We start from the raw sequence: 24,262 nt of genomic DNA, 5'->3' as shown, positions 1-24,262 counted from the left end.
GATGGCCTGAGCAGATGCTGGACATCACCTCTGCCACATCAGGTGTTAACAGCTGCAAGAATGAGCCAAACTAACACTGGCAAGGGGGAGCTGGCTACAACATCTGCTAAGTCCACCCCATCTACACATCTCCTCCAACAAGGCTCCACCTACCAAACTGCCATCAGTTGGGAACCTAGCATTCAGAACACATGAATATATGGGAGATCCCTAATTCAAACCACCACAATAATATAAGGTTAATGAAGAAGAGAACAAGGAAAGGCAGAGAGAGACAAGCATAATCGGGCTCCTTCCAGGAAGGTGGAAAATGTTCATGCTTATTGAGAAATAATGTGGGTAAAGAAACTGATAAGGCAAGGGAAGTCTGAAATGAAAGGGTTTATCCAGACTGCTTGACAATTGCTAGCTGAAAGGAAATAGGAGCAGGTGCTAGTTAGTACCCACAACTTCCAGCAGCAAGACTGAGTGCCACTTAGAAAATGTCTATCTGGCCAGAGTTAAGAGCATTTGCCTGCACTGTAAGTATGGAAAGTACTGTAATCTACCCTGGCTGTAGTTTACAGATACAGGAAAATAGAAAGACAGTGACAATATGGCAATGGGAGGATAATCTGCTCTAGGTGATTGATGCTTTCAGTATGGTATGAGCTGAAAGAAAAACATGAGGAGCCTTGAACTTTTCTTTCTGGGTCAGAAGTGTCAACACATGCTTAGGAATTTGACACGGCAATTTGTTTGGCCTTCATATATTATACATTAAGAGCTGTTTACATTATCTTCTCCATCTTTCGACCTTTTTTAAATATTTTATTTTTATTTATTGATTTATTTGACTGAGAAAGAGGGAGAGGGAGAGACAGTAAGAGACTGGGCTTGCCAGGGCCTCCAGCCACTGCAAACAAACTCCAGATGCATGTGCCCCCTTGTGCATCTGGTTAACATGGGTCCTGGGGAATCAAACCTGGGTCCTTTGGCCTTGCAGGCAAATGCCTTAACTGCTAAGTCATCCCTCAAGCCCAACCTTTTTCCTTTTATTGTTTTTTGTGGGTTTTTAAATTTTTTTTTTTTTTTGCTGCTTATATGTATGTGTGTAATGCTGTGTGTGTGTGTGTGTGTGTGTGTGTGTGTGTGTGTGTGTGTGTGTGTATACACAGCATGTCTATGTGCCCCATAATCTCTCCTGTAGGGGATAGGGAGCACTATCCTGCCAGACCCAAGTGATGGAGGTAGGGGTCCCGTTGCTTTTCCAGCCATTCTTATTTGGGCCAGAGTCTCTTACTGATGCCAGATCTTGTTTTTCATGAGCCCAAGCAATTCCCTGGTCTTTACAAGAATGGAATTATAGACACACATGGCCATGCCCAGTTGTTTACATGGGAGCTAGAGGCACAAATTCAGGTGGTTTCAGGCCTCCTTAGGTCCTCATGCTTGTGCAAGAAGCATACTTAACTACTGAGCCATCTCTGTAGCCCCCCTTTTTGGGGGAGCTATATCACATTTAGTTAGTTACATATGTATGTGTATGGTGTGGAGGCATGTGTGAGTGCATGCATGTGTGTATGCAAATGCATTTTCGTGAGTGTGGAGACATGTCAATGCCAGAGGTCTTCCTCAGTCACAGTCCACATTATACTTTGAGGCATGGTCTCTCATTTAACGTAGAACTTACCACTTCAGTAAGACTAGCTAGCCAGTGACCCTAGGGATTCCCTGTTTTCCTTTCCCCAAAACTGTGACTATAGATGCAAGCTACTGCACCTAGCACTTTACCTGGGTACTCAGGTCCTTAAACTTGCAAGAACATTATCCACTAAGTCAGCTCTCTGTGACAGTTTTCTAAATGGATGAAATCTCTGTGTGTTGTGCTGTTATCAAAAACTTTGTAGTGAGTGAAAGTAAAGGGAGGAGGCAGGACAGCCTCAGGGTTCTTCTCAACAGGGTTGAAATCTTAAATGTTTACTAAGGAGTAGAATATGTCATTACTCAAGGGTAGATTGATGGGGCTCCAAACAAATTTACTGCATTTATTCCAATAGGGAGAAGTTTTAAGAGGCAGGATATAAATTTCACAATGGAAGTTCGGATACACAGTTATCTGGACAGTGGGCTGAGGAATCACAATGAAGACTGCATGGGAGTCAGGGGCACTCTTGCTTGTGATTCTAGTGATGCAGAGGAGAAGCAGGAGAATCACCAGACTTACCATCCAGCCTGTATAATGTGACTAAAAATAAACAAATAACTAAAGATTGATGAAGGACCAGTATCACTTGGCTCAGATTCCTGCTGTGACAATACTTTTTGCAGAAGAGAGGATAAAAGGCCCTGGGACAGGAAAGGAGAAGTTTCTGGCATCACTCAAAGAATTATGAAAATTGAAATGTTTAAGCAAGCTGTCTCTTTTACCTCAATGATTGATGTTTGCCTTGTGAGTGCTCCCCTAAATATACAGAATAACTAAAACATACTGATAAAGTCAAGTTGGCAGTTATAGCTGGTCAAAGGAGGATTGATGTAATGAAGATAAAAATTTATAGTAGGCTGGGCATAGTGATGCACACTTTTAATCCTAGCACTGGGGAGGCTGACCTACGAGGATTGCCATGGTACTACTGCAGCCATCCTGGTGCTGCAGTGAGTTCCAAGTCATCTTGGGCTTGCTACAGTTGGGACCCTGCCTCAAAATAACTAAATAAATAAAGGTTATAGCTGTCCTTCAACAGTCTTCATGGGAAGCGGTTGTCTCACTTTTACTGAATTGTGTAATGGGAATGGAAAGTATCTCATGGGGGAATGTTCCCCTAGCCAGTACTATAAAAAAGAAGGCATGTAAACACACCCTCAGAGAACATGAACTTAGCATAAAAGCTCTCAGTGTGTGTCGGGCTGGAGAGATGGCTTAGCGGTTAAGCGCTTGCCTGTGAAGCCTAAGGACCCCGGTTTGAGGCTTGGTTCCCCAGGTCCCACGTTAGCCAGATGCACAAGGGGGCGCACGCGTCTGGAGTTCGTTTGCAGAGGCTGGAAGCCCTGGCGTGCCCATTCTCTCTCTCCCTCTATCTGTCTTTCTCTCTGTGTCTGTCACTCTCAAATAAATAAATTAATTAATTTAAAAAAATTTAAAAAAAAAAAAGCTCTCAGTGTGTAGCATCAACTCTGCTGTATTGATAGAAATACTTGGTGCTGCAGCCCTATGCAGGACATAAACTGGGGCAGTGGCAAAGGCCTGTGAGCACCACCCAGGAACAAAGGCTGAATGAAAGAGTTTCTAAAAGAAGGGCAATTTCACTATTTACTACTACTATTACTTTAACATTCTCAATAGAAACAACAAAATCAGAAGCAGATTACCCTGAAGACAATGATATTTATTTGAGAACATCAAAGCACTACAATGGGAATACATGTGTCATAGTAAAGTGGAGCTTGCACAGAAATGAAGGCCAGAGGAAGTTTTTCAAGACAAAAATAAGGAGCACTATATCAAACAATTTGAAATGACTTATTGGTCACAGTGATTAATAACGAGGGCAAAGTAAGTTGGACTCTGCTGATGAGATGTAACAGCAGAAGCATTTTTCAAATATATTTTACTTAAGCAGGGAGAGAAGGAAGAAAGACAGAGAGAATGGGCACAACAGAGCCTCCAGCCGCTATAAATGAACTCCAGATGCATATGCCTCTGTGCATCTGGCTTTATGTGGGTACTGGAGAATCAAACTCAGATCATTAGGCTATGCAGGCAAGTGCCTTAACCACTGAGCCATCTGTCCATATCAGAAACATTTTTTAATCATAGCTCAGGGGCCTTTCTGCAAGGGGTGTTTTGGGCAGAGACTGTCATAGGATGGGGCAGTTGTACATGAGAATCCTGGCCTCACAACCTCCACTATTTACTTATGTATTATTTATTGTTGAGGTTGAGCCAAGCCAGCTTATTTGAGCTGACAATATCAATTTCTGTTTCCCCTAATCAGACATGAATTGAAGCTACTTTTATGAATGGAGTAATGAAGTAATCTTTAAACTTGAAATACCCAAGATGTCCTTAGAAAAACAGTCTAGAGGGGATGGTAGTGTCCAAAAGAGACCAAAATCAAGCAGAAATTGTTTATACAGGGTCATGCTATCTGGGGACCTAAGAGGCAGGAGAGGGGATTCCCACATTCAGGTAGCCTCTTTTCCCCTAGGATGGAGCTATGTGGTGATGAACTGCTATATTCTATGACACTTGGACAATGTACTGTGAGCAGAGTTTTAACAGATCAATACATTGCTGCCTGGTGGGTAGAGGGCACTTCCAGGTGAACAGATGTCCTATTTAGACTATGCTGTTCTGACTGAAGAAGTACACTGACCTGGTAGGCTGATTGCATGTTGAAAACCAAAACACTGATAAGGCCCCTGTGCTCTGGGTTATACTGGCTATGGGCAGGGCAAATGACCTGACCAAATGGTCATCAAAAAGAACAATGAAAAACGGATTCATTAATGAAAGAGGCAATATATGTGGGCTACAGATCTGTACAAATTTGAGAGCTGTTCTCCATGTAGGACATGATATCTATCAGAAAAACAACTTTTTTCGGGTTTTGAAGGTGTCTTGAAGTGGCCACATGGAAACACAAAAATGAGTATACATGGTGGCACTGCAGTAATGCAGAAAATGGTGCTGAGTCTAGACATTGCCACTCTCACACACAGGCACATGTGCCAGGGAGAGCTGTTCTATCTGCAGAAAGAGAGAAGTAAGTGGCTACAGAGAATCCTTGGTGGGAAAGACCTGAACATCTCTAGCTTGGCACACTAATGATGGAAGTCCTGCACAGCTATCAGTGGGCCTTGACAGGGCTAGACACTGACTCTGGACTGGTCCTTGCTTACCCACAGAGTACAGGAGACAAAGGCTTAGAATGCTGGAGAAGAACAAAGATAGAAGCTATTGTATGGATTTGGACAGATAAAGTCAATTCTGCAGGCCAGATAATGCACCAGACATCTCAGAATATGCAAAAATGGCCACATTGCTATTTCCCTTATCAGAGAAACAGTTTGTACAACAGTACAAGGGCAGTTGAAATTTTTGTTGTCTAAAATGGAGGGAATAAGCCATAATTGGCTTCTGTTCATGTCTGCGCAAGAGTGTGCTTACACATGTGAGTAAAAGTGCAAGAGTGTCCTCACCACTTTACTAGAAATCCCAGTTTTTCTGGTGAAGTTAGGGAAGGGGCATGGTTAGGAAGACTGTTGATATGACTATGTGCAAATTCTTAGCTAGAAAGATTATGTGAACTAAAACTGTATGTATTATCCTTGGCCCTCTTCAAGGGCTGGACACAGTGACACATAAGATACATGTTTCTGGTTTGTTACCACATCCTCCCATTTCTGCCCAATTTCTCCCCATATCTGATGCCAAGAATGAGGACTAGAAACAATTTCTAGTTCTTGTATAGGAATGATTCCTAAAGATGCTTAGGTCAAAATTTCTAAGGCTCTGATGGAGATGGACTATGCTTAACCCCACCTGAAAAATTGGGGTTAACAGTGATGTCACACCCAACCAGAAACAATTTATGGGAGGAAACAGGTTATTTCAGGCTTATTTTCCAAAGAAAGCTTCATCAAGGCAGAGAAAGTTGGTTCACTTCATCATTCATCCATCATGGAGAGAGAAAAGCAAGCATGAGCTGACTCTAAACATGCTGGGCTGGATCCAACCCCAAGGTCTATCCCTGGTGGCATACTTCCTCCAGCAGGACTCCATATCCCAAAAGCTCCACTTGGTGGGGACAAAGCAGAAAGCTCAATCACAGACACCTAAGGCTGTGGGAACATTTACATTGAAACCACCACCCCTGGTGATCAAAACACCTCAAAGTTGGGTAGATATATAGCCTATCCTTCCTGAATGGGAGTATCTTTGCAATTTAGGGGTGGGAATCTTTCTGGACTGCTATTGCAACCTGCAGCTCAGATAAACATGGTGCCCTAACTTAATGCCCTTTCCAAAGTTGAAAAGGGATTGAGTATTAATGAACTGAAGAAGAAATAAAGGAATGGATGAATGGGTTGCACATAGAAAGAAACCTAACAATACATTAACTCTTTCAGAAAGACTCACAGAGAGGCCTTGCCAATCATGGCAGTTTAACAATCAGAGCTTACAAGAACAAAGATCTGTTTGCTGCGTACACTTGTACTGAAGAATTGATGAAGCTGGGCGTGGTGGCGCACGCCTTTAATCCCAGCACTCAGGAGGCAGAGGTAGGAGGATCACTGAGAGTTCGAGCCCACCCTGAGACTACAGAGTGAATTTCAGGTCAGCCTGAGCAGGAGTGAGACCCTACCTTGAAAAACCAAAAAAAAGAAGAAAAAAAAAAAAAGAATTGATGAGAGGGCTGGGTGTGGTGGTGCACACCTTTAATTCCAGTACTCAGGAGGCAGAGGTAGGTGGATTGCTGTGAGTTCAAGGCCACCCTGAGACTACACAGTAAAATCCAGGTCAGACTGGGCTACAGTGAGACTCTACCTCAACTCCCCCCCCCCCACATCCCATCCCACTCCCGCACATACACAAAAAGAACCAATGAGGTGGCAGGGAAGTCATATGCCCAGATGGCCTCACCTTTGGAGACATATTCATACAACATGAAGGGCTGGACTTACTAGTAAAGAGACACTGGGATTCAAGGAGATTATTTTTAAGCATATATCATGTTGCAGTCCGGTTCACATTGCTGGTAGAAATCACCCAACCAAGAGCAGCTTCTGGGAAAAAGAGATTTATTTTGGCTTACAGGCTCAAGGGGAAGCTCCATGATGGCAGGGGAAAACGATGGCATGAGCAGAGGGTGGACATCACCCCTGGCCAACAGAAGGTAGACCATAGCAACAGGAGGGTGGGCCAAACACTGGCAAGGGGAAACTGGCTTTAATACCCATAAGCCTGCCCCCAACAATACACTTCCTCCAGGAGGCATTAATTCCCAAATATGCATCAGCTGGGAACCTAGCACTCAGAACACCTAAGTTTATGGGGGACACCTGAATCAAACCACCACATTCCGCCCCTGACCCCCATAAACTGATATCCATACATGATGTAAAATACAATGCATTCATCTCATTTTAAAAGTCCCCATAGTTTTTATCAATCCCAGTGATGTTCATACATCCCCATAGTCCAAGATCTTTTAACTGAGCCATAATACCAAAATATAACCTCAAAAAACCCATAATGGCACAGATTAATATTCACACTGCAAAAGATGGCATTGGGCATAGCAAAGAAACATTCAACCAATACAAGATTTAAAACAACCAGGGCAAATATCAAACTCTGTAGCTTCAAGTCCAGCAACTCTAGCCAGTGACAAATCTTCAAGTCCGATAATTCTAACCAGCAACAAGTCTCTGGCATTCCAATTCCACCCCTCCAGCTAGGCTACTCACAGTCCTGGGAAACTTCATCGGGGCCGGCAGCTCCTTGGCAGCCATCTCATGGTCCCAGCATCTCCACTGGGTCTCCACTGCAAGCCACGGTTCATCCTCATGGCCCCATGGGGTCTCTATGCAGGCAACCAGCAAACCCGCTTCACACTGCCCATGGCCATTTCCAAAACACAAGACCATGTTGCAAACTCAATGACCCTCTTTCCAGCATTTCTTATACTTATGATACCAGGTAGGGTGCCAATTTGTTAATCCAGGGGGGAATAAAGCAGACTTTGAAGAACAGGACACTCCTTGAGCACTCAGGCCCCTCCAAAAGAGTCTACATTCTTCTTGTTGCCCCAGCGCAGGTCACTTAGCCCAGTCTCAAAGGTTGTCATCTCTCAGTTGCAGCTGAACGGGCAGCAGTTCACCCAAAGGTTTTTCTTTCTGTGCCATATCCCTCTGCTCACACCAGTTCATTTCTACGCAAAGCAACCCTGCACAACTTCTCAGGACATGGGCACAAGAGCAAGCTTCTCACACAAACTGCTAACCCAGTCCAGGCAAAGCTTTTTCTCACCCTCATAAAGCCAAACCTCACAGTCCATAGTTCTTACTGCCTTCAGGTCTTTCAGCTCTGACCAGATTAGTCCATCAGGTTGTACTTACAGTACTGCAAGGCATCTCTTAGGCCAAGATTTCAACTCCTTCCACATTCCTCTTGAAAATCAGCTACAAAAGTCAGGTGTCCAGCAGCAACCCCACTCCTCGGTACCACTTTACTGTTGCAGTCCGGTTCACATTGCTGGTAGAAATCACCCGACCAAAAGCAGCTTCTGGGAAAAGGAGATTTATTTTGGCTTACAGGCTCAAGGGGAAGCTCCATGATGGCAGGGGAAAACGATGGCATGAGCAGAGGGTGGACATCACCCCCTGGCCAACAGAAGGTGGACCACAGCAACAGGAGGGTGTGCCAAACGCTGGCAAGGGGAAACTGGCTTTAATACCCATAAGCCTGCCCCCAACAATACACTCCCTCCAGGAGGCATTAATTCCCAAATATGCATCAGCTGGGAACCTAGCATTCAGAACACCTAAGTTTATGGGGGACACCTGAAGCAAACCACCATTTGGCAAAAGGGATCTCTACTCAGAAACTAACATGTAGTTTGTGACATGGTGGTTTTTATTCACAACTACTGGCTCATATACATCCCCTGGGCATTCTGCAGCAGATGTGTTAGCTAGCTTTCTATCACTATGGCAAAAAAAAAAAAAAAAAAAAAAAATCCCCCAAACAAACACTTGAAAAAAAGGGAAATTGTGATGGTTTGATTCAGGTATCCCCCATAAACTTAGGTATTCTGAATGCTAATCTCCCCAGATGATGGCAATTGGAAATTAAAGTCTCTTTGAGGCAGACAGAGTATTGTTGGGGGTGGACTTATGGGTTTTATAGCCAGTTTCCCCATGCCAGTATTTGGCACACTCTCCTGTTGCTGTTGTCCAATTTATGTTGGCTAGGGGTGATGCCCACCCTCTGCTCATGTCATCATTTTCTCCTGCCATCATGGAGCTTCTTCTTGTGTCTTTAAACCAAAAGAAACCTTTTTCCCAAAAGCTGCTCTTGGTCAGGTGATTTCTGCCAGCAATGCAAACCTGACTGCAACAGCAATGATTTATGGCTTCTGGGGTTTCAGTTCATGGTCATGCAACCCACTGCTTTAAGCCTGTGCTGAGCCTGAACTGAGCAAAGCTCTCAAAGCAACAGGAAGTGCTAGAGTGAAAGAGGGAGGGCTTGGGTTCCATTATCCCCCTCACATTCCTTCCAATAGGACCTGGCTCCTAAGGACTGCAACACTTCTCAATGTGGCTGTAACCTTTCAGAAGATTTAAAATCTAGACCATGAAAGTACATTATGAGGTTCTCCTGAGTCCAGAGGGTCCTACTCCACACACTATGGGAGAGAATGCTGAAGAGTGCATTATGGGGTCCTCCTGAGTCCAGAGGGTCCTACTCCACACCCTCCAGGAGAGAATGTTGAAGAGTACGTTATGGGGTCCTCCTGAGTCCAGAGGGTCCTACTCCACACCCTCTGTACAAGTATGATGAAGAGTACATTATGGGGTCCTCCTGAGTCCAGCGGGTCCTACTCCACACCCTCTGGGCAAGAATGCTGAAGCATCTGAGTGTCCGGGTCTTACTAGGTTTTCCAGCCTAGCAGTTAGCACTTGGTCAAAGTCCACATGTGTTGACACATTTCATTATAGTTGTCCATGCAATAGTCCTGCTGACAAAATGAGGTATTCACAGCAGTCCCAAAGGACCAAGCTTATAAGCTTATGGTTAGATGAATAAGGCAGTTCCTGGAAGCTGGTTTGTCCAACAAGAGCATAGAAGCCTTGTCTCATTCCTTCTGTCCTCCTCCAGGACACCTTTTTATCTACATCGTTCCTAATATCCTTTAGGGTTAAGCAACAAACCTGAATAAACATTTCTGAGCCTTATTGTGGTGTTTTGAATAGATGGCTCCCAATACATTCAGTGTTTTGTTACAGTTTGTAATTGAGATCTGCAGCCAACTGTCTGGAGTAGATGGAGTTAATGTACAGCCCTAAGGTGTGATACTAGATTTGAGAATCCATTCTAAAGATATACAAAGTACCTAGTTCTGCCTGTAGTTCCTAAAGTGTGCTGTATGGTATGGCTTCTGGCCTGTGGCTTTTTCTGTGTGTCTGCTTAGATATATGTAAACAGGCCAGCTTCTTCTGCCATTATGGAACTTCCCCTAGATCAGTAAGCTTCAATAAATCCCTTCCTTCCATAGTGTGTCTGGTCTGGAAGTTCATCTCAGTGACCTGAAACTGTCTACTATACCTTTAAAAAGTTAGGGGAACACATATTCAACAAAGGATTGAAGTGCCACAATTTGTGGTAGGCTACTCAGAAGCACAGGTAAGACAACCCAGGGATAGGAGCTGGCATCTAAGGTGATAAAGGTCATTCTGGGACACAGGCATCACTCTGTGGGATCTGGCAGTCTCAGCATCAGAGCTGACTTGGCCCAAAGGTCAGTAATCTCGCACCTGCTGCAGAATTGATTCCTTCTTTGCTAACAGGGCAAAATGTCCCTATGTTTTGTGACCACAAAAATGATCTGTATTGTGAGAATATAGAGGTAGAGTGACTTTCAGTATGTTTCTCACTGTCATTTTAAGTGAATTCCATGACCCTGTGCTCATTGGTCTTTCTTTTTAGCCCTCTCCAGGGCCTCTCTACATCACACCTACTCTCCACTGTGATCTGCTTCCTGCCTTTGCCATGCCTGGATGGAACTGCTTGGTGACAGGAGCTGGTGGGTTTCTGGGCCAGAGGATCGTGCACTTGTTGCTGCAAGAAAAGAAGCTGCAGGAGATTAGGGCCTTGTTCAGAGTCTTCAGACCAAAAGTCAAGGAGGAATTATCTAGTAAGTGAGCTGAAGGCTTGGAAACCTTGAGTGGCTATGAGGAGGCCTCCTTGACTACTGAATAAAAGACACTTTGAACTATAATAAGGTTCATCAGGAAGAATAAAGGGATGAAAATGAGATTCTTGCCTGACCCAGAGCTAGAAAGGGTGACCATGGGCAGTCACTGGGCCTCCTGGCCTCTTTCCTTCTCTTATAGAAATCACACACTAGTTCTCTCCCTTGCCTTCAGCTCTTAATGTGCTGGAGGTTGAAGACTTGCCTATAGCTGTACCATACCAGCAAAAGATCATTAAGCTAGAGATTCAGCAGTGAGGCCTACCTCTCTTAAATGCCCCTGGCCTGAGCTGTGGTTTGTTTTAGTTTAAAATGATCTTTCTGAGGGGAAGGATCTTTTCCTTTAGCTTTACTGGTTACATTGAAGTCACAGGAACTGATTGTAAGGGAAAGGTAAATGTTAAGGAATGGTATTAGAAAGCATATGCATAGGGACCCTCCAAAACCTTAGTGAGAACCACGCAACACTTGGCATGCCTCAGTGGGTTCCTCCTATATCTTTCAGTCTAACCTCATAAGAAATTGACTACATAACCTGCTGAGACAGTGCATTATTCTTTCCCAAAAGTGGCACAAATGCTGCATTGACACCACATTTTCGGAACTTCTGCATTCCTTCATCCTCTAAACATTCTTTGGAGAATGTAGGAAAACAGGCTTCCTATATAACCAGCAAGGACATTCTGATCCAGAAAAGAGAGGCAACTAGACCAAAATCATTTGACATATGAAAGGCACAGTTCAGGCTAGAACCCACCAATTAGAACTAACATGAACTCAGCAAGGAGATTCCTCAGTCTCTTTTCACTCCTTTAGGATTTCCACCATGCCCTAAGTATGTTGCTTGTAGCCTCTCCTGACTAGTAACAATGTGTGTCTTCCTGTTAGAAGTGTTACCAGATTAATGTCTGGGCAGATAGACTTTCTAAGGCCAATCAAGTTCACTCAGAGGGATGACATCATGATAGAAGAGTTATCAGCCTAAAGCTCCATCTTGCATGGACTCAGGGACACAAAAGGCTGTGTAGAATGGGAAAGAAAGAGCAGAGGAGGAATTTTATGGGCTAAATGTGGTCTTCATCAACCAGGACATGTGTTCTTATTTTTTCAGTCTGGCCAGAACATTGCCATGAATTCATTCCAGTCTCCTAAGGCTACTTCATATGGTCATTTTTAGATAGATAGAACTTTGACTAAAGTGTTTGTTACAAAGATCATCACATGTTGTAGATTCTAGAAATCCAAGTAAAGATTATCTAGTATTGAATATCTTAAATCTTAGGTGAAGCTTCTCTCTAGAATTTAGAATGCTGGATTAGATATGTAGCACATGCCTATGATCCCAGAACTTCAGGTGAAAGAGTTCAAGGTCATCCTCAAGTATACTGTGAGTTCAGGCCAGGCTGAGCTACATTAGATAAACAAAAGCGTTTAGAATGTCGGGCCAAATGGTGGGGATATAAAAGTTGCAACAGTATCAGAGTGAGGCATAAGGTCAATGGGAAAGATGCCAAAAGTAACTGCCAAAAATGAAGTCTCAAAAGACCTGCTTTCACTCCCATCTTTGCTTACTCCTTAGTCTTGAGGGAGTTGGTGTGACAACCAGCTACTTCTACTGAGCCAGGGGATAAATCTGAGTTAGAAAAAACAAGCTGCTTAGCACTAGTCTGGAAATATGTGCAGGGCCCTGGTCAGGTGGTGAATTAGAAGATTTCCTTTGTTGGTTCCAGTAGAAATGAGAAAGGTTTAGAAACTGAGTCTATAATGAATGACTGAAACATGCAGTTTAAAGGAATCAGGTGCACTCTCCAAAAAGAGAAGGTAGCATTTTTTGCAGTTATCTTTCTGTTGCTGCGACAAAACACCCAACTAGAAGCAGATTAAACAAAGAAGGGGTTTATCTGAGGCTTATAGTTTAGCATGGAAGTTTCAACCTTGTTGAAAGCAGAGGTTAGGCATCCCATCGGGCAAGTGCAGCTGGAAGGCAGCAGTGAGAGTACGCTGGCTGAGAAACTGCACAGTTCTCCCCACACACATGCTTCTCCTCCAGCAAGGGCCCGCCTCCCAAACTGCCACCCCTGAGATTGGATATTATGCTTAATCACAAACACATGAGGACATAGGGAATATTCCACATTCAAACCATTACAGTATTGTAAACTAAACATAAAAGACAGCCAATGCCAGATGGTATCCACCTAAGTAAACTTCACAGGAGTTCTTCTCACTTTCCAAATGGCTCCATAGATATGAACCAGTGTAAGGAAAAGTATTTGGAATCAATGAAAATAGTAATTCTTTTGTCTTTACCCAACTAGCCCTTGTCACAGCTTTGAGTTCTACCTTCTGTGCAGAAGCACATAGTTGAAGGGTCTCACCTTCTACTATTGGGCCATTATGCATTAAAAATCCTTATTTAGCCAGGTGTGGTGGCGCATGCCTTTAACCCCAGCACTTGGGAGGCAGAAGTAGGAGGATTGCCAAGAGTTTGAGGCCACCCTAAGACTACATAGTGAATTCTAGGTCAGCCTGAGCCAGAGTAAGACCCTACCTTGAAAATCCAAAGTAAAATAAAATCCTTATTTAATAACTCCAGGCTTTATTTACACTGAGATATCCATCAGACATTCACCTCTTGTATTAGTATAATTGTGTCTGATAACATCACTGACCAACCATCCTGTAGTTTGGCTTGTTTTTAATTATGCATGTGTGTACCTGCAAGTAATAAGTGTACACATGTCCATGTTTGGACAGGTCCAAATGCATATGTGTACATGTATGTGGAGGCCAGAGGTCAACCTCAGATATTATTCCTTAAGGGATGCCATCCACCTTTTATTTTTATTTTTACTTGAAGACATGGTCTCTCATTTGCCTGAAGCTTTTGAATTAGGCTAGACTAGCTGGAGAGCAATCACCAAGCTTGTCTCTGCTTCCTCAGCACAGGGATTACAAGCCTATACCATTATGCCCAGTATTTTTATGTAGGCATTGGGGGTCAAACTGAGATCCTCATGTTTGCAAGACAAGCTCTTTTCTGATTAAACTCTCTCCAGCCTTATTGTTTAGCTTTGATTTCCCCTCCTGGCCAGTATAAACCTGTACCAGGTAATGGTCTGATCTGATCCTATGCAGAGGGAAAGTGACTGATGGCTAAGGCAGTGTCAAAACGCTTTTAGCCACATTTGAACAACAGAGAGGGCTAGAAGGAATGGTTCTCAGACTATAATTATCTAGAATCCACTGTTGAGTAGAGTGCTATCTGCTTTGTAGGGTTAGCATGACAAAATGCTGGGGAAGATTATTTTGTTAGAGACATTCTACAGAATTTTGACAGACAACAGTTACAAAATTGTGAAGCACACTCAAAAGAAAAAACAACAATAGAAGAACAAATTCAGTTTGCATAGGAATTTTAAACCAAGAAATACAGTTTTATAATAATAATTTTTGTAAAATCCAACAGAAGAAAACAACTTGTCTATTTTTGTAACAACAATTACTTAAAATTAGAATTATGACTGATAACACACATGGAAACATATGTGTCTAGGAATCTCATACTACCTTGGGACATATTTTTTTTTAATTTTTTGTTCATTTTTTATTTATTTGAGAGTGACAGACAGAGAGAACAGATAGAGGGAGAGAGAGAGAATGGGCGAGCCAGGGCTTCCAGCCACTGCAGACGAATTCCAGACGCGTGCGCCCCCTTGTACATCTGGCTAATGTGGGACCTGGGGAACCGAGCCTCGAACCGGGGCCCTTAGGCTTCACAGGCAAGCGCTTAACCGCTAAGCCATCTCTCCAGCCCCCTTGGGACATATTTTAATGCATTTTTACAAATATATGTCTTTTATGTGATCCATCAATTTTCAGGGACCTCTGAAATCCTAAAATTAGTTCTTCACCAAAAACATTAATTTTTAGAATTTGTAAAGAATGTAAAAAGTTTTAAACATTTAGTTAAAGAGGTACATTGCAAAAAAAAAAAAAAAAAAAAAGCAGAGACTTCTGGTCAAGTTGACACCTGCCTAATCAGGCTACACCTCCCTCCATGCCCAAGGGAAGGAGAAATGAATGCAGATCCTGAGGAGAGAATCAGCCCCAGATGAAACCATAGAGTAATTGGGGAAATGAGAAAGAATGCTGCTTTGTTGGTGAGCCTGATACCAGCACAAGGGTGAAAGAGATAGGCACAGAGAACCCTCAGCTCCTACCAAACCAGATGTCCAGAGACACAGAGGCTCCCAAGACCTCATTACTGAAGCAGACCTAAAATGAACCCATCATGGCTCAGGGAACTTTGTGGAAGAAGGGGCAGAAAGATTGTTAGAGCCACATTTTGGAACATTATGCACAGAGACATTACCTCTTACCCATAACTGATGGCTAACCCGACAATGCAGGACCCACATTCCCCAATGGAGGAGGGTCCCTGCAGAAGGGGGAAGACAGGGAGGAGGCTAACTGGATGGTACCAGCATGGCTGTATACACACTGCATACATGACTAATAAAAAAATTTTGATTACTAAATAAGAAAAAAAGCAATCAAACAAAACCAATACACAAAGCACAAGAGATCACAGATTCCAAATCTTCATTTTAAAGTAGGGTGGGAGAGGCAATAATAATAATAATAGAGTATATGCACAACTGTGTGTACATTCATGCACAAAAACCCTCACAATTTTCTATCAAGGGTAGATCAAAGGTAATCTTTATTTATTATTTTATTTTATTGATTTATTCCTTCATTTATTTATTTGCTTTTGGGTTTTCAAGATAGGGTCTCACTCTAGCCAAGGCTGACCTGGAATTCAGTATGTAGTCTCAGGGTAGCCTTAAACTCACAGTGATCCTCCTACCTCTGCCTCCCTAGTATTGGAATTAAAGGTGTATGCCACTACACCAAGTTTCCAGAAGGGTTTTTTACTGTGGGTGGGGAAGTTGAGGTACAGTCTTGCACTAGCCCATGCTGGCTTGGAATTCCCTAGGTAGTCTCAGGCTGGCTTCAAACTCATGGCCATCCTTCTACCTCTGCATCCCAAAAGGCATGCACCACCATGCCTGGTTAAGGCCTTTGTTTTTATTGGGAAGCTCTTCTTCATTTGAACACAGGGATCAAAGTTTAGTGTTAGGCCAATGTTCATTTACTATCTGTTAATACTCTACAAAAATCTGAACTTTGGGTCAATTCACATATAAAGTACATCCCATAAGTTCCATTTCTCTCCAAAATTATTTTGCAAGTTAATAAAGCCATTCACAACTAATTCACCCCCTTACTTCATTTGGGGTTTTATCTCTCTTCCCTAATTTGGGAATGTAGTCACTTTTAGGCCAAAACAGCCCAGACTAACCTGGAATTCACTATGTAGTCTCAGGGTGGCCTTGAACTCATGGCAATCCTCCTACTTCTGCTTCCCAAGTGCTGTAATTAAAGGTGTGCACCACCATGCCTGGCCTCAATATGTTTTTATATTTTATAATTAACCTTATAAAGCTAGTTATAAGAAGCAGAAGGTTCCAGGCCTTGTGGCACAATCCCTTAATCCAGCACTGGGGAGGCTGAGGTAAGAGGATCACCGTGAGTTTAAGGCCAACCTGGGTTACAGAGTCAGCCCCAGCTCATCCTAGACTAGAGTGAGACCCTGCCTCAAAATAACACACACAAAACAAAGCAATAAAAGATGTAAAACTCTCCAGACAGACAAATTTCCACCCAAAGTGGAAGGTGGGACAATAAGCCCTCTGAGTTTTATCTCAAACCAAACAGTATTGCAAAATACTCAAACAAGGTACAAAGGGCTCTTCAAGATCAAAATGATTGCTACAGCTAATCTCATATCAACTGGTGTTACATATAAACCCAACAAGTCCAAGTGATTATGCAAGATTCAAGTCCCAAAGTGACTTCCTCTGGAGCTTATTAACTCCCCAAAATATCAAACATTGTTTCTTTGTAGCAAAAATTGTTCAGGACTAGAGAGATTGCCCAGCAGTTAAAGGTGATTGTTTGCTAATTCTGATGGCCTGGGTATGATTCCTCAGTACCTACATAGAGACTAATGCACAAAGTGGCTGCATCTGGAGTTTGTTTGCAGTGACAGGAGGCCCTGGCATCATGACCACATTCTCCTTCCCCCCACCCTCTCTCTCTCCATTGCAAATATACGTAAAATATTTTTTTAACTGTTTGGGCTGAGGCAATTACTCAGTGGTTAAAGGTGCTTATTTGCAGCCCACTTTTGATTCCTAAGCACCCATGTAAAAACTTGGACACTAAGTGGCACATTAAGCTGATCCCATTCCTCCTACAATGGGAGGCAGAGCCAAGAGAATCTGAAGTTTGTTGGTCAAACTAATTTGTAGCAACAAGAGACCCTGTCTCACAGAAAGTAGAGCATAGCTCTCACTTTTTTTTAAATTTATTAGTTTTCTTTTCAGTAAATACAGGCAGTTTGGTACCATTATTTAGGCTCATCTGTGATCTACCCCTTCCCATTAGACCCTCCTTGTTAATGAAAATGGGTCGTGCATTGTGGAGTTAGCCCCCAGTTATTGGTATGATAAATGTCTCTGCAAATCATGACCCAACATGTGACTCTGACATTCTTTCCGCCCCCTCTTCTGCAAAATTTCCCTGAGCCAGGTTGGGTTCATTTTTGGTCTGCTTCAGTGCTGAGGTGTTGGGGGCCTCTGAGGCTCTGGCTCTCTGCTTTAGTAGGAGTTGATTTTTCTCTGCGTTGATCTCCTTCCCCTTTGTGCTGGTATCCGGTTCACAGGAAAACATCACCCTTGCTTATTTCGCCAGTTGTCCTTAGTTTCAGTTGGGCCCCTTTTGATCAGAGAACCTTTAAGTTGCACATGGTGGTGACTTCCAGGGAGACGCAAAACTTGTGAAAGTTCCAATAAGTGACAGTGGAATGTTCATCTTACAGTAATAACAACTCTATCCCACCCTTTAAGGATCAGGGAACATGAGCGTAGAAGTGTCCAGAATAAAGTGGAATTCAGGACCTCATAGTGGCTTTCAACATCTACACAAGGCAGTCCCTGCCCATCTAGGCAGGTATGTTCATATCAGCAGGGAGAAAGCAACAAGAACAAACTGAGTGGGACAAAGCAGGGCTAGGCTATAACACCCCAAGGCCTGCCCAGTTACCCACTTCCTTCATCAAAGCTCCCACTTCTCAAAGGTTCTATAACCTTCCCAAATAGCACCATTGACTGAGGATTAAGTTTTCAACTCATGAGTCTATCAGGAACATTAAACATCCAAACAACCACAGCATATGTGTTGTATAGCAATTTCCTCAAAATTGAAATATTCCCTTCTGGACTCAAGAAGTCAACAAGTCTGGGAGAACTAAACATAAAAAGGTTACATGCCCACTCCCAATGGTTTAAGAATGGTAAATAATGTTGAGGGGCAAACTTTAACCAGTGTTAGATAGCAATGAAACATTCCCTCTTGGAGGAAGGAAGGAAGCTCAGGAGACTCAGAAATTCAACAAGTCTGGGAAAAGGTTTCAAGACCCCACTCTAAGGTGAGTAAACAACTGCTTGTGGGAGACTCTCAACTGAATGCCTCCAAGTCATGTAGTGTACTAGAGACTCTCCAAGCAGCCAAGATGCCTGTTTGCTGTGCAGAGAGTTCCAGAGACCATGAGGAAGGTTGCCCATCCTAAGGTGGACTTTTCAGTGACGTAGCTGCCCTGGTTCACCCACTGCTCCTGTAAGCAGCCCCTCACTGTGCTCTGTAAGTAACCCAGAAAGCTCATTGGTTCCCCCAACTTGTTTTTTGTGAAATCAAACTTTTGTCTGCTGTCTAAACCTTATCTGGGGTGAATAGACATGTGTTCACGTTTTCCTACAGGAAACTGTCCAATAATACTGAGAGAGAACATGTGCTGTTTGTATTTCTGAACATGGATTGCCTCAATTGGCCTAATGTTTTCCATACCCATCCTTTTTTCTGCAAATTTTGAACTTCATTTTCTTTATGGCAGAATAAAAGTCCATTATGTATATATACCATATTCTCATACTCCATAATCAGCTGATTCCATTTCCTGGATTTTGTGAATAATACAGTAATAAACATAGATGAGCATGTGTCTCTGAAGTACAGTATAAATTCCTTAGGGTATATGCACCAGACATGAATATCTGAGTCACACAGTAGATCTATTTTTAGCTTTTTGAGAAACTTCCTCACTGATTTCCATACCAGCTACAACAGCTTGCATTCTCACCAACAGTGAATGAGGATTCCTCTTTCCTTACATCCTTGCTAGCATTCGTTCATTTGATGCTTTTGATAACAGCCATTTTGATGGAGTAAGATGGAATCACAAAGTACTTTTAATTTGCATTGTTCTCATGGCTACTGTAAGATATCATCTCAGGAATGCTTTATAACCATCTGATAACTATTCATGCCTGATCAGTACTAACTGAAACACTAAGCAATATTTGCAAACTCGTGTCTGATGCCAGACAAAATCCTGTCACAGCATAGATAAGAAAAGAAAATTCCCAGTTCAAGGGTAGGGAGAATGAGGTCTATATAACAAGATGAGTAGAGAATCCTAACAGGGTTCTTTCCTGCGAGGATATATGAGATAGATATTTGATTGATAGATAGACAGACAGACAGACAGACAGACAGACAGACAGATAGATAGATAATAGATAGATAGATAGATGATAGATAGATAGATAGATAGATACATAGATATCATATATATAGTGATAACTTAGTATCTCCACATGAAATCCCTAGCACAGAGCTTATATTGTTTTCCCCCCTTTTTCCAGACTGTGCAGATAAACACAGAAGTTAATTGGTTTTCCCAAAGTCCCACACATTAAATAAAACAACAAAGGTCCAGAGCATGGGAGGTATAGCTATAGTCTTTTGCTCTTGAAGACTAGGTTGTCCCAGTGGCTTCTCTCTGGACCTCCCTCTAATGCAGTTCACTGCACAACATCAACTCGATAATTTGACTATGCAAAACACTGGCAAAGTCCGTGGTTTCTTGAACAAGGTGGGATCTGTGGCTCCACCATTAAGCACTCAAGATGTCCCCTCCTGGGACCTCAGGGTCCTTGAGAACTGACAAGTAAATCAACTTCACTCTGGGTCTTATTTCCTGCTTTGCCACAGCTGCTACTCTGAGCCACTGTCTGAAGTCAGTAGCAAAGGAAAAGCAGAAGTTGGAGGGTGACAGAAGAAAACAGAAAATTCCTCCCTCTAAAAATACTGACCTCCTTCCCAGAAGCCCCTGCCCTCATCTACTTCAAAGTCTTCTCAGAGTTGCTTGATGACAGGAAGGAACCTGGAGTAGACACACTCAGCTGAGGATGAAGAGAACAAATAGCCATATACATTTCTCCTTGTGTCTCTGGCTTACTGGCGATTTTAGTTCAACTCAGTGTCTCAGACAAGTTGACTCCAAACAACCAGTTCTGCCCTTGGGATGCAGGGGAAGTGACCAAGTCTTCAGGCTGGGGACAGGTAGAGCCTGCACTAGAAGTGTGTCCTTAGACCTGTCCCCCTCTGAGCCACACTTTACTCACCTAAGCAAAGGGCATCAGATTTCCCAGTCATGACATAATAGGGAAAGGAAATAGCAAACTAAAAGTTGTGTGCATATTTTGAAGGATAAGTAAGTGTAGGGTGTTTATTCAGACTAATTTAGGAGACAGCATGACTGCAAGTGTCACCCAGTGGATTTCAGAGAAGCCTAAAGATACTGATACATCCACTCCCTGGGCTAGATGCCTACAGGGGATGGACAGTGTAGGCAGACTCATTGCAGGCTTTATGTCTGCTTTTCATAATATATGATAAGAGATGTTCAGTTGAATCCATCCTTGAGGCCCATTGGAAATTCCCCATTACTAGCTCAACTCTCCTCCTAGTAACTCAAGTGGGAACCATTAGTGAATATAACCCTTCCTTTGCACTGAACCCAGACTCTTTAAGTACCAGGATCTGAAGTAGGAAGTTATAAAATTTATATCTGTGTCTCCCTCTTCTGCTCCCACTGCTGGGACCTAGTTCCTCCTCACAGGAACTCTGGAGGAGATATTGATTAATCTTTTGCACACCTAGCTTTCTTTTACAACCCCACTCTTGTGCCTTTCACATTCTGAATCCATTCTTGGCTTCCTGTGACCTAACTCTGCCTCTGCTTCTCCTTCAGATGAAATCCCCATTGTTCTTGTTCTCTACAGAATTAAAGTGTAACTCTTCCTTATTATATCTAACTACTACCACCTTCCCAGTCACTTTAATGAATTGATTCTCATAACTTCATTTAAAAATTATGTTCAAGGGACTGGAGGGTTGGCTCAGCGGTTAAGGTCTTTGCCTACAAAGCCAAAGAACCCAGGTTTGGTTCCCCAGGACCCATGTTAGCCACAAGCATCTGAGTTTGTTTGCAGTGGCTGGAGGCCCTGGTGCACCTATTCTCTTCTTCTCTCCCTCTTTCTCTGTCAAATAAATAAATAAAAATAAAATATTTTTTTTAAAAAATATGTTCAAAACACAAATAAGATCTTACTACTCAAAATTATTTTCTGAACTGGGATGATCTAGACATAAATGTTTCTTCTTTTGCTCCATTGTGATTTTTGTGCATTTATTGTTGCTGCAATGAATATCTAGTAACCCTAGTGTCTCCTGACTAAGACAGTCATCAAAGAGTTAGGTATGACCCCCCACATCAGGAATCTTCCCATACTACCAAGAAAGTTTCCAATGACCTGCTTTGTGTTTCCCAGAGCTTCAGACAAAGCCCATGTTGACAGTGCTAGAAGGTGACATTCTAGATGCCCAGTGCCTAAGGAGAGCCTGCCAGGGCACGTCTGTTGTCATCCATGCTGCTGCCACCATTGATGTCACAGGTGCCACTCCCAGGCAGACCATCATAGATGTCAATCTGAAAGGTACAGTACCTGGGAAGAAGATGTAGCAGGTAGGAAGGTGAAAATGGCGGGAAAAGATAAAGACAGGAAAGAAAGTCCCAGCACTGTGGAGTACCTGCTTTGCTCTGGGCCATGTGTCTCTGCTCAATATTTTCAGCTGACAGAGCTCATTGCTGTCATTCTCAGTATTTAAGATATTTTTAGAGGGCTAGAGTGATGGCTCAGCACTTAAGGTGCTCTCTCTCTCTCCTTGCAAATAAATAATAAATTAATTTACTTATTTGCAAGGAGAGAGAGAGAGAGAAAATGGGCACTCCAAGGCTTCATGCTGCTGCAGACAAACTCCAGATGCCATGACTATTTTTATTCAGTTCTCTGCCAGGCTTAACAAAGCTCTAGAGTGCAAACTGGAGGCAAAGTTTATCATTCGTGCTATTAATGTCTGTGAACACAGAGTCATTGAAAGAACTAGAAGTGGCTTTACAGGAAACATACTATCAAGAACAGAGGCTGAGCCGGGAGTAGTGGCACATGCCTTTAATCCCAGCACTCGGGAGGCAGAGGTAGTAGGATTGCCATAAGTTTGAGGCTACCCTGAGACTACATGGTGAGTTCCAGGTCAGCCTGGGCAAGAGTGAGACTCTACCTCGGTAAAAAAAAAAAAAAAAAAAAAAAAAAAAAAAAAAAAAAAAAAAAAAAAAAAGAACAGAGGCCAAGACTTTAGGATCAATAACTGTTTCCTCAGTGACTCAACCAAATGAGAAATGCCAGTACTTTAAGAGTACTAGAATGTCTACTTAAAAGTGTATATTGCATAACACTCAGGGGGCTAAGGCAGAAGGATTATAACTTTAAAGACTGGCTTGGACTACAGAGTAGGGCCTTGTCTCAAAGTAAATAAACTATAAAATAATAAACTAATTTGCTTATATATACAAGCACATGTTATGTGAATTCTGAATTACCCCTGAGAGTATTATACTCCTGACTTTTGGTATTAATAAAATGAGCCACCTTTGGTGAATGAAATACAGAACAAGTGTTGTTTGGGGTTTGGGGGGGGAATATTTAAAACTTAATTTAACTTTTTGCAAGTTCTGAGGATTTAATCCTGCACACAAATCAAGAACTTAACCATGAAGCAGTATTCCCAAGTAAATGTTAATTCCTTAACGAAAAAATATAAAGTAGCAACCAGATAATCTTTCAGTAAGCAAAAGTATAGGTGTTGGGCTGTGTCTCAGTGGTAGAAACGTGATTTGATCCCTAGCACTGAAAACAAAACAAAACAAATTTAAATACATACAAACACACAGAACAAGAGAGTTAGAGGTCTATAGACCCAGAAGCCAAGAAATTCTTACTAACCAAAATCCAAATGTCACCTATTTTAAATTAGTGTTACTTCTATGGCTGTGTCATGGCAGATCTCAGTCAGGGACAAATAACAATGCACTGCTACTTAGATGGAGATGAAATGTGAATCTGTGACTCAGTTCCTGATTGGCAGTGTGCGCCCTACATGCAGGTACTCAGCTCCTGTTGGATGCCTGTGTGGAAGCCAGTGTGCCTATCTTCATCTACACCAGCTCAATTGCCGCAGCTGGACCGAACTCCTACAGGGAGATCGTGCAGAGTGGCCGTGAGGAAGAGCATCACGAAAGTGTGTGGTCTGAGCCGTACCCCTACAGCAAAAGGCTGGCTGAGAAGGCAGTGCTGGCAGCCAGTGGGAGCACTCTGAAAAATGGTGGCACCTTCTACACTTGTGCCTTAAGAGTCCCATACATCTATGGGGAAGGAAGCCAGATGCTTTCTGCTGTAGTGACTGATGCCCTACACAACAATGGCATTATTAAAAAAATTGGCCCATCTTCTGTGGTCAATCCAGCATACGTAGGCAATGTGGCCTGGGCGCATATTCTGGCCTGCAGAGGCCTGAGGGATCCTAAGAAGGCACCAAACATCCAAGGACAGTTCTACTATATCTCAGATGACACACCTCACCAAAGCTATGATACCTTATACTACACCCTGAGTAAGGAATGGGGCCTCCACTTTGACTCCAGCAGGACACTTCCTCTGACCCTGCTGTACTGGCTTGCTTTCACGCTAGAAACAGTGAGCTTCCTGCTGCGACCAGTTTACAACTATAGGCCCCCCTTTACCCGTTACTTACTCACAGTGAGTAATGCCAAATTCACTGTCTCCTACAAGAAAGCTCAGCGAGATCTGGGCTATGAACCCTGCTTCAGCTGGGAGGAAGCCAAGCAGAGAACAGGGGAGTGGATCAGATCCCTAGTGGAGCAGCACAAGGGAACGCTGAGGACAAAGACTCCCTGATGTGAAGATGACAGG

The 24,262-nt window shown here is 42.9% G+C and overlaps 1 protein-coding gene across 1 annotated transcript; it reads left to right on the top strand.

Moving 5' to 3' along the window:
- The first annotated feature begins 10,759 nt into the window (after positions 1 to 10,759).
- On the top strand, positions 10,760 to 24,247 carry LOC101618223 (NADPH-dependent 3-keto-steroid reductase Hsd3b5-like). The gene is made up of 3 exons (XM_004663929.2): positions 10,760 to 10,904; positions 21,764 to 21,928; positions 23,436 to 24,247. The coding sequence occupies exons 1-3, from the start codon at positions 10,760 to 10,762 to the stop codon at positions 24,245 to 24,247; spliced, it is 1,122 nt and encodes a 373-aa protein (XP_004663986.1).
- The last annotated feature ends 15 nt before the right edge of the window (positions 24,248 to 24,262 follow it).

The sequence above is a fragment of the Jaculus jaculus genome, chromosome 19 (genome assembly GCF_020740685.1).
Source record: "Jaculus jaculus isolate mJacJac1 chromosome 19, mJacJac1.mat.Y.cur, whole genome shotgun sequence".
Lineage (NCBI taxonomy): Eukaryota > Metazoa > Chordata > Mammalia > Rodentia > Dipodidae > Jaculus > Jaculus jaculus.
Note: the sequence above shows the minus strand (reverse complement) of the source record. Positions and strands in the feature narration are given on the sequence as shown.

Excerpts from the sequence above, each read along its gene's own strand:
- LOC101618223 (XM_004663929.2), top strand. The coding sequence starts at position 10,760 with ATGCCTGGATGGAACTGCTTGGTGACAGGAGCTGGTGGGTTTCTGGGC. Across the intron at positions 10,905-21,763 it reads AGTCAAGGAGGAATTATCTA|AGCTTCAGACAAAGCCCATG; the intron begins GTAAGTGAGCTG and ends TGTGTTTCCCAG. Across the intron at positions 21,929-23,435 it reads CATAGATGTCAATCTGAAAG|GTACTCAGCTCCTGTTGGAT; the intron begins GTACAGTACCTG and ends CCCTACATGCAG.